Source organism: Branchiostoma floridae, chromosome 3, assembly GCF_000003815.2.
Source record: "Branchiostoma floridae strain S238N-H82 chromosome 3, Bfl_VNyyK, whole genome shotgun sequence".
NCBI lineage: Eukaryota > Metazoa > Chordata > Leptocardii > Amphioxiformes > Branchiostomatidae > Branchiostoma > Branchiostoma floridae.
Genome location: NC_049981.1, coordinates 12859049 through 12869754, shown reverse-complemented (window position 1 = coordinate 12869754; position 10706 = coordinate 12859049). Strand labels below are relative to the sequence as shown.

General features: G+C 39.3%; 2 protein-coding genes across 2 annotated transcripts; both read left to right on the top strand.

Moving 5' to 3' along the window:
• Window positions 1-803: 803 nt before the first annotated feature.
• LOC118412314 (frizzled-2-like) lies at window positions 804-5214 on the top strand. Its single transcript, XM_035815112.1, has 6 exons — window positions 804-1087; window positions 2226-2350; window positions 3072-3095; window positions 3562-3772; window positions 4321-4448; window positions 4862-5214. Exons 2-6 carry the CDS (start codon window positions 2299-2301, stop codon window positions 5074-5076), a joined length of 630 nt encoding a protein of 209 aa, XP_035671005.1. The 5' UTR covers window positions 804-1087; window positions 2226-2298; the 3' UTR covers window positions 5077-5214.
• A 3139-nt stretch (window positions 5215-8353) lies between these two features.
• LOC118411699 (atrial natriuretic peptide-converting enzyme-like) lies at window positions 8354-10317 on the top strand. The gene is made up of 5 exons (XM_035814178.1): window positions 8354-8368; window positions 8487-8625; window positions 8982-9217; window positions 9551-9677; window positions 10103-10317. The coding sequence occupies exons 1-5, from the start codon at window positions 8354-8356 to the stop codon at window positions 10315-10317; spliced, it is 732 nt and encodes a 243-aa protein (XP_035670071.1).
• The last annotated feature ends 389 nt before the right edge of the window (window positions 10318-10706 follow it).

Below are 10706 nucleotides of genomic sequence, written 5' to 3'. Positions count from 1 at the left end.
CAGATATCGTGGGTTCGAATACTGTCATGTTTTTTACCCTTGCGAAAGGCCCTATACCCGACTTTCCTCACACCACCCATATGTACAAATGGGAACCCGACTTCGGTTGTTAATAATACGACAGTGATCTGTTGAATCAAATTGTAAGAACAAATGTTTTACTATCATATTTGACAATCAATTTTGACAATCGAATCCGTCTACATATGCTCCCATTTTGATTAATTAATTTTGATTAGTAAACACTGCAGACGCTAACACTGATAATCCTGGAAACACGACGTACACAGAACGATCAGAGAAAATCACGCAACATATGCTTGGCAGAATCCTATTACCGCAAGGTCTAACGCACGAAGAAAACGCAGACTTAGACCACAATACCGAAGGACGTACTGTAGGGTGATATCTGAAAACATTACATCGATTATACCAACAGCAACCGTAAAAAACAAGGTGTATCATCACGCAACTACCAGCAGACGACATGCCAAACTAAATACGAGTGCGGCAAAAGGAATATACAGATACAGTTGCGAACAGTCATCACATCTGACAACTACAATACTTTTACCCTCCGTCACAAAGTAATGACACAATATCAAATGCTCCGTTCACCTACGTACCGATGAGATTTCAAACTAATTAATTATTCAATTTATACATCATATATCGGGAACAATTTTCAGTACTATAGCAGTTTGGACACACAGACACACACACACACACACACACCAAATGCATAGTTACGTGGATAATTGTGTAAATGCCTGTGGCATTTTGCGGACGTCGTGATAGGTTACCTGAACCTCGCCTATCGTATCTCAACACTTACCCAGAGAAGGCACACACGGAAACGGTTGCGTCCACCGCACATTTCCTTTCCACGCCTTCTTTGAAGAAGATGTCTACTGTCGGAGTTTGTCCGTGTGTGCGACAACACACAGCGTCTCTCTAGTCGGACAGACATACAGGCCCAACTTGCGATTCTGCGAAGGATTTCAACCACTTTGGAGAAGCCAAACCAGGGGTTAACTCCATTGTCTAAGTTTGCCCTGTGGCTAACTGGTGGCTAATTTGAGCCCGGGTAAGTATCTCTGAACATGTTTTTGTATTTTGTACTACACCTTACTATGTATTTTTCTTTTTTTGTAAAATGTGGTGTAAGTCCCAAACACTTGGGATAAATCGAACTGAACTGATATCTCGGTCAGAAACTCCTATGAGTTGGGGCACCCCCTGAAAAAGTCATCTACTAACTATAGCTATAGCCTCCTTCATAGGCTTTCAGGTCAGCGCAGAAACTCCATGTTCCAGCATTAATTGGAGACTGTAGCCTCAGCAAGGCCTTCCTACGGAGGTACTGATCGTAGAATTCAGCAAAAAAGTGAATAATTCTCCTTCGCCCAATGAAACCCTATGGTGGCCAAACTCCCCTGGCAAACTATTCCCCCTGATTCCCCTAACTATTAGTTAGTCTGGTAGAGACTACATTAGAGAACCTCACAGCCCATATTGAAAATCGCAAATCAGCCCCCCCCCCCCAAAAAAAAATAACGTCAGTGCTGTATAAGTGAAGGAGGCTAGCCATCTACAGTGTCTACTGCCACTGTAATTTGTGGGTCATAGTCCTTTGTAGATACTTATCGGTAATGTGTTGTTGTAATCAGGATTGCACTGACAACTTTGTAGCTTAACCTGCAGTGTCTTTATCTTTGCATCTGTGATGTCCATTTTGAGCAGTCTGGAGGTAGGCATTCTCCAAAAAGAGAAGAAAAAGTTGTGTGTACATTCTGTACTTCCTCAAAGTTGACAATCACTCGAAAGCATATCAGATTGTTGTTGCCCCTTCTCAATAGCCCGCGGCTGTAGCGTGCTTAGCCCAACTCTGTGCATGTTCTGCTCAGGCTAACTGGGTTCACTGACATTCAAACTGCATAAATAGAACATATTCAGTCAAGGACATTGGATAAGAATTTCATTTCTTCTTCTTAACCGCGCAGTCTAGTAAATGGTTTAGTCAAGGATTCAGTAAAGGATTATCCAACGAAACTACATTGAACCGGGCAAAACATTTAGTTTATCATCTATGCAGTTATCAAATGACCTAGAATATTTTTGAAGCCATGTGATGTTGAATCTACATCGCTTTGGCCCGCATTGTAGTTGGTGTTATGTTTGTTTCTTCAGTCCACATGGTGTATATGTATACCTCTGTGTATTAGATTTATCGTAATAGACATTGCCTGTCATCTCGGTTGATGAACAGTCCTTGAGTCCTGACATCCGGACCTTAGGATGAAGCTGTGTATAATAACCGCGGTCATCACTACTGCTCTAATATTAGCAGGTAAATATTTCTCAAATCTTACTGCTCTGTCTCTATTCATAAGCAAAACTCATGATAATCTGGTATCCAAGTCAATCAAACATTTTTAGCGTTGCATGATGACTTGAGGGAGGATGGAAAGATCATATACATAATATGTTTTTGCATATGTATATTCGCTATACATGTATACGTAAGATATACTCATGGGATATAAACAGTAGCAGTATTTGGGTGAAAGATAGGAGTGTATCTGCACGAGATTGAATTTCATGGCATACATTCCAGTGTAAGGTAAACTTGCACTGATATGTTAAGTCGAGCAAAACAATGTGCACTTTCTATTAGCCTTGAGCTGCAAGATACGTGTCTTGTGAACAATCAAGAAACTAGTCATTGTCATCATCATTATGGTTTACAATCCTCAATGTGTTGTTATTATGAGCGTATCAATGGTACAGTACTTATCATACAATATAATTGTTGATTAACTGTCTCGAAGGAAGCAGTCAGACCCAACGAAACTAGTCCAGTATCATGTATACGTGTATTTTAGAATGTACTGTAAAACTGGAGGTAGTTCATATTATGATTGTATTTTTTCATTATAACGAGTATATATGACAACTTGTACTTTGTAATAAAAAAATAACCCTCCGGCATATGTAATTACAATAAACTTTATAATCATGGTGTCAAAGTTATACATTATGATTTGTGCTATTTGTACCTTACATTTCAGACGTAACGTCCTGTTACGCTCAAGGTACGTCCATCTGCCATGTTTCATTAATCTATGATATTACGTGCGCACATCATGACTTTAATATAAAATGCTCCATGACACTTATTAATGTTTAGTCTGGAAACGTGAAGCAGAAATGTTGAAACAGCGTAAATCGGAGAGGTGTATTTTTAGAGTCTATTAAGTTACAGAAAATTATCAATATAGTTGCTAGAAATTGTCATGTCTTCTTTTAAGATATAAATGTCCATGCTGAATTATATAGATATGTGTACTAAATTCAATCAGATAATGAAAGCATTCATAAACACTAAAAAGTATCGAAGAAACATACCGTGCAGCAGTGATAGTATCACTGTTGTTATCTGTGTGTACATATTGCTTGTGCACAGATGATGTATCTATTACTGTAGTACGTGATACATATATATCTTCCCAAGCTTCATCTATGTGTATTTTCTTCTTCTTTTTCTTACGATTTCTTAAGGATGCGAATCTATCAGGTACAGTCGTTGCATGGGCCTGTCGTACTCCCAAACATCCTTCCCGAACCTCGTGCAGTGGCCCAATCAGGACTATGCTCTTCTGGCTGCCCCGACAGTGTTCCCAACATACGACCCTATCAGTGACTGTCATCCGGACTTGAATTTCTTCCTGTGTTCAATTTTCTTTCCCCAGTGTACGTCAGAAGGACAAATGTGAGTATCGCTTGGAGCCATAAAATAGTCAACTGGATGGCGCACCGTAAACAGAGTTGTGTACTTGATTATCTTCATTCAACATATATAAGTATAAATAAGGACCTCTGCCTCAATTTCAACTCATCAAATGCTAGTATATGACACGCAACGCAATATATGATGGTTCAACAGTGTAAAATTTAACGCTCTTTCATATCTTAGCCATCCTGTATATGTAACATAATTTTGTGTAATATACCGTGTAAATTAAACCTGTCGGCTGTTATGCTGTCTCATTTGCAGCCCGTCTTTGCAATACGATAATTGACTTTAAAACAGTCTAGACCGATTTGGAAACCATTGTCTTTGTCATTTTGTGAGTTGCTCGAGCCTACCACCTGTCTAGAACGACCACGTTTGCCCGGTCGCCGGATGGTCGTCTTTGCCAGGTACGATATGTAATAATTGCGCAATATGAAATTGGTAACAGTAGCTATCCTATTAATAACAAATCTAAGAAACATATTTTAACCCAAAAATAATGATTGAACTGTTGTCCTTTACAGTTTCCCATGTCGCTCCTTTTGCAATGAGATCAACGCTACATGCGGGGAACGAGCTCTGGCCGCCGGCGTTCAGTGGGATGCTTCACTTTGTTCGCAACTCCCTGAGGATAGCTGTTCCGTACCGAACGGTGGGTTGAATATAAGACTTTAGACCTCATTGTAGGTACATTGTATGATTAAAATAATTCTCTGAGTTAGTAATTGTGACACGTCCTATCTGTTCTCGGACCGTCCTTCTACCTCTAGGTAGGAATCCATCAGGATGAAACCAGGCCAGTATGCACTTTCAAGCTGTTTATTCTTAAGGTCTCTGCACAGACTTCTTTGTCTGTGGAGGTTCTCTCTTGGGCGTCTCTTGCTACGTCATATACGCATGCGTGTTAGTCTAACATGTTAAACAGTTACTGGTGCTAATAAGCTACACATGTTACAGTAATATAACTGCCTTTCAGGGGTTTTAGATGTTGTATTCATTATATAATATGTAGTTTATCTCCTTAAACTTCATGTATTTTCCTAATTTGCCTTATTTATTTATCAGAATGTGAGCCTATCCAGTACAGCGGTTGCATGGGCCTTTCATACTCCCAAACATCCTTCCCGAACCTCGTGCAGTGGCCCAATCAGGACTATGCTCTTCTGGCTGCCCCGACAGTGTTCCCAACATACGACCCTATCAGTGACTGTCATCCGGACTTGAATTTCTTCCTGTGTTCGATTTTCTTTCCCCAGTGTACATCTGATGGGCAAGTGTGAGTATCTTGGGGAGCTATTAAATAGTCGACTATAACTGCATAAGTCATTGATCATCTTTACTCAACATTAAAGCTAAAGAAAAGGGCATCGGTTTCAATTTCAACTTATCCAATATATCATGTACCAAGCACAGGAAGATACGACGATGGTTCAAACGATACAAACTTAATGTTCTTTCATTTTAGTCACCTTTTGTAATATGATACTATTGTGTATAAAACATAAACCTGTTGGTCGTTATGTTGTCTCAAATCAAATCGTCTGTCTGTGTAATATGGTAATTGACATTAAATGATTTAGTTTACATTACATGTATGTCTCGGTCGGTTTGTGAGGTGCTCCCCACCAAGCCGATCACCAGTCAAAACGACCGCTTTTCACACCTATTATTGGACTGAGTAGAGCACTTTGGACTAATGCTTTTGACCGTTTACAGCAAGGTGCATATCTAATATTTTGAGAAAAAGTTATACATCGGATCATACTGGGGGTGGGTCTTCACGCCTTATTAAAAATGAAAAAAATCTTGAGATTTTTTTTAGACAATCTTGATATATTTTGAGACAATCTTGATATATTTTGAGACAATCTTGATATCTCTCGAAACAATCTTGAGATGTTTTCAACCAATCGTGAGATTTTTCAGAAAGTCTCATGATTTTTGTAAATGATCTCAAGATTTTTCCAGACATCTCCAGGCATGGAAGATTTTTAAAGCAACTTTCAAAATATCTTGAGGCTTTTGCAAGAATCTTAAGATTTTTAGAAAATCTCAAGATTGATTCAAAACATTTCAAGTTAGAGTCCAAACATCTCAAGATGTAGCACAACATCTCAAGATCCTTCGCATAGATCTAAATATTTTTACACCGAAGCGTGAAGACCTCCACTGGGGGACATTATGATCTGTTGCGTACCAGACATGTTTCTTACAAAACTTCAGATATGTAATTTTAATCTGGAAAAGGCTACAAGCATTAATACAAGTCCAATAGTAAACTGCTGTCAGATACTCGGCTTTAAAAGGTTCGATATGGAAAAGTTAGAATAACTGTGCAATATAACTTTATCTTTGCAAGCAGCATCTATCTTAATTGAAATTGATAAATAGAAAATATTGAATGATTGAATTGTTGTATTTTACAGTTTTCCATGCCGCTCGTTTTGCAATGAGATCAACACTACTTGCGGGGAACGAGCTCTGGCCGCCGGCGTTCAGTGGGATGCTAGTAGACTGTGAGCCTGCATGGGCCTGTCGTATTCCCAAACATCATTCCTATACCTCACTGTAGATTGATTAGGATGATCCTTTGGTTCGTTTGATAACTGTCTTTCAATTGTAAATGTTATGTATATATTGCTTTCCAGTTTTTGTCGCAAAGATCCTTCTGCTGTTACTCTAACATGCCACCCAGGCCCGGGGCCCCTTGTTCATGAGTGTGCTTTCCTATATAACCATGTATGTAGTTCAACCTGAATTGCGATATTCATTGCTTGGTTTCTTTCTGTATTCCTTTCCAGCGAGAAGAGCTACAACACCTTCGGGCACAACAACTCAACTGGCAAGCACCACCACCGGTAAGATTACAACAGTCATTTCTGTTAAACTAACATGTGCATGTTAGCCACAAAGATGTTTCACATTGTTTTCCGCCCCCTTCAATGATTAAAGTTGAATCGAAACTTATGAAAATGTACACATTATCTTATCCAGTTCTAGAGGAAGGCTACTGTCTACTGTCTATCGTACAAAGCTATTTATATTTAATTACAATTAGGTAAGGTCAACAGGCGTTTTGTAATTCAATTGTATGTAAAAGGTAATCTATAGGGGACGTGAACAAACGGTTACTAATGTGAACATTCAAGATACAATTAGATGATCACTTTTTTGCGTTGTCCATTGGCATTCAGCAGGATGTGAGTAGAAAATTCATTTATATTTTATTCACAGAATTTTGGACCGGTTTCTCAAAACTACGAAAGAGTATGTACTGTATGTTAATGTTTCTTTTCTTGACGTCTTTCCATACCTCTCGAACAGAGCAATGTACAGGATTACAAGTCCAATGCATCTTCAGCGGCGAGTGCATATCCTTGGTCAAGTTTTGTAACGGAGTTCCAGACTGTAGTGATGGCATTGACGAGGCATCTTGTACTAGTAATGAACCACTTGGTAAGCTAATATTGTAACATTCTTTTATCATCTTCATTCTTTCATGGAGACGGTATAAGTCTGCCTGTTAACGTTACGAGAAATATCGATATGTGTAAAGTATGCAAATGAAGAGCTCATTTGTATAGTTGATAATGCGCTAATTTTACGGTGGTAAATTATGAGAATGTCATACGACATTTAGATTCTAAGTGCAGGTGAAGTTAGATGTAGATGATGACTGTCAGGGTGGTTGCCTTCTTTGCTCAGAACGTCTTTTATACTTTATTATTGTGTTATTTAGAGAAGATTAGAAACATATATCATATGTTATTCGAAAACGTTAATATCATGTGGCGAAATCAAGAGGCCGTGTAACTCGATTTACTTTGATCTTTTTGTTTCATTTGTTACAGGTGTATGCCAACCTATCACTCCTTCAGCAGAGTACATTTGTACCCATCTCTTGCCGTATGAGAACACATCGTTACCGAACTACCTAAACCACACCTCACAGACACTGTCTCTCCAAGCTGCATCTGTCCTGAACCAAGCATCGGGATGTCATCCGTCATTTACATTCCTCATGTGCACGACATTGTTTCCAAAGTGCGAGGTTGATCAGCAGGTGAGTTGTTGAATATCAACGTCAAGGGTAGCGTTCCCGTTAAATACGTCCGATCATCTTGGTATCTTGTCTTCTCCAAGATAGCGATTATATTCAGTTCAGCACCAAGGACAATGTCTAATCATTACCTCACCTTAAGGAACACCGTGGTATTTTTCCCTCCTTTGTATCGTCTCTATGTTCCCATGACCGTTGTACTGTTGTTCATGGTAATCTTACTGGTGCTGTAGAGCTTAGTACGAAAGATTGTGGGAAAATATACGTTATATTGTTTTTTTTTTACTTTATCATAAATACTATAGGTGCAAACAACTTGATATAGCCTTTAACGCAAAGTAGAGACTGTAAGCTTTAAGAAAGCTAAGAGAACCAAATGACCTGGAATTTGGTAGGGGTGTGCATGTATATGTCAAGACCAAAAATTATATTTTGCCTCCTGTGCCATGGTATTACAACCAAATGACTTGAATTTGGTATAGAGGTGCCTGGGAGACATGCCTATGAGATATGTAGGTTGATATTGGACAGTCCATTTTTTATTGGGGGGAGAGACGGACTCAAATGTGCTGCATTTGCACCTAAGTAATATCAGCCCTTCCTTGTCGTCTTCTTCTATTCGCTGCTCAGGTCCCGCCATGCCGAGAACTGTGTGATGAAGTCAGGACCAGTTGTGAAGCCTCACTGCAAGCTGTGGGAGAAGAATGGCCAAGAGACTGCTCAGATCTGCCGAGCAGGGATGACGAGGAATGTCTTGAGCCAACACCTGGTAAATTCAAAACTTTGTCAGGTCGAGAAAATATGAACACATCGATTAAGATACTTCTTTTTGTACGATTTAAGTACGACTTTTCCACTCCACTTTCCAGAGCGTTGCCTCCGAATTGATTTCTAAAACTGTTCGGAAGCAACACTCAATGTGTTATGATTAGGTTTTCAATACACCAAGCTGCAAGACGTTTTTCTGTCTTGCAACGCATCATTTGTCTGTAGAATACAATATCAACTAAGTTGACACCATTTATAATTTCTGTCACTACTACGACACTAGGAGTCGGGAAGCTACTCGTCGACAACTGTATCAATTTTAAAGTTTATTAATGATATTATGTTCTTTTTCCACAGGTGCATGTGAACCGCTTCCACAAGCATTTCGGAGCACATGCGAACTCTCCGCCGGCTACAACGCTACATCATTCCCGAACTCCTTCGGACATCTGTCGTTCCAGCAGATGTTAACCTCTCGAGAGTTCTCCCTATTCTATTTGTCTCTAGCCAACATTTCAACAAGCTGCTACACGGGTGCCTCTTTCGCATTACTGTGTAGGATGTTCATGCCTGAATGTGAAAATAACGCGCAGGTAAAAGAACAAGTATTGTGAATACCTTAGGGCATTGAATCATGTTTGCAGTTTCCACAACTTTTATCCACCCCGTTGTAGACTACATGATGCATTGAACCATTCACATATAGGCCGATTCTGACTGCCTATTACAATTCGTGGTTCGACCAATGAGAGAGTTTGTTAAATATACGCGTTTTAAATTTTTTATTTTGCATTTCTACATTTTGACAGAGGTGGGTTATAGTATTAGTATATTGCTGTCAGCCAATTGTTAAGCATATTGGCATTACTGAAATCACAGGTAATTGTGATGCATGTTGATCTTTATTCTTTTCTAAATGACTTTAGATACAGTTGTGCAGGAGTGTCTGTGAGGAAATAAACGTGAGGTGCACACCGGTTGGGTTGGGTCTACCATTTTCATGTGACGAATTTCCGGACAAGAACAGCGATCCGGGATGTTTTGCAGTAAAGCGTAAGTAGAACCATGTTATTTAAAACATTCTACAGTTGAATGTTCATTATGTGTGACGAATGCTACGATTAAATGCATGATCTATTAGCAAACCAATATTTCTTCTGTCAGTACATTGTGTTCTTCAGTATTCAATATGACTGAACCGGTTCACAACCAATCAGCGAACAAGAAATGTCTTATATATTCATTGAATCAATCTTGATATTCTTACACTTACACTTAAGTGTCTCAAGAGGGATATTTCATGCCTAATTCTAAATTTACTTTCGTTTGTAATTCTATTCAGTCTTTCTGAACCAAATAGAGCATACGCCTCTCCTGATGACATATCTGAACAGAGATGATATAGCTATTGATGTAGTTGATGGATGTGTTTCTCCTGAAGCTTTATATATGTGTAGTTTCCTGTTTTTCTACTTTAGAATGTGAGCCTATCCGGTACAGCCGTTGCATGGGCCTGTCGTATTCCCAAACATCCTTCCCGAACCTCTACCAGTGGCCGAGTCAGGACTTCGCTGTTCAGACAGCCCCGTTTGTGTTCCCAACATACGACCCTATCAGTGACTGTCATCCGGACCTGAATTTCGTCCTGTGTTCGATTTTCTTCCCCCAGTGTACACCTGAAGGACAAATGTGAGTAACGTTAATAAATTTTACATGAATCTATAAAATAATTGAATGGATGGATGGATGGATGGATGGATGGATGGATGAATGGATGGATGGATGGATGGATGGGTGGATGGATGGATGGATGGATGGATGGATGGATGGACGCATAACAAATTCAAAGCTTTTTAAATTATGTTGCTTATAGACAAAAACCTACTTCGCGAATAATATCTCTATAGGGTCTAATTTGATAAGTTAAAAGTATCACCTTATCGTAGCAACAATAGTTATCCCACTTCTGTGAGGAACACACTTTGGACAGACGACATTGTCTTATTTTTCTACTTTACAGTTTCCCATGCCGTTCCCTTTGTTATGAGATTAACGCTACATGTGGAGAACAAGCTCTGCCGC

Bases quoted from the DNA above. Each gene is read 5' to 3' on its own strand.
- LOC118412314 (XM_035815112.1), top strand. From the start codon at position 2,299: ATGAAGCTGTGTATAATAACCGCGGTCATCACTACTGCTCTAATATTA. The intron at 2,351-3,071 runs GTAAATATTTCT...CTTACATTTCAG, and splicing joins TACTGCTCTAATATTAGCAG to ACGTAACGTCCTGTTACGCT. The intron at 4,449-4,861 runs GTGGGTTGAATA...TTTATTTATCAG, and splicing joins TAGCTGTTCCGTACCGAACG to AATGTGAGCCTATCCAGTAC.
- LOC118411699 (XM_035814178.1), top strand. The intron at 9,218-9,550 runs GTAAAAGAACAA...AAATGACTTTAG, and splicing joins AATGTGAAAATAACGCGCAG to ATACAGTTGTGCAGGAGTGT. The intron at 9,678-10,102 runs GTAAGTAGAACC...TTTCTACTTTAG, and splicing joins GGGATGTTTTGCAGTAAAGC to AATGTGAGCCTATCCGGTAC.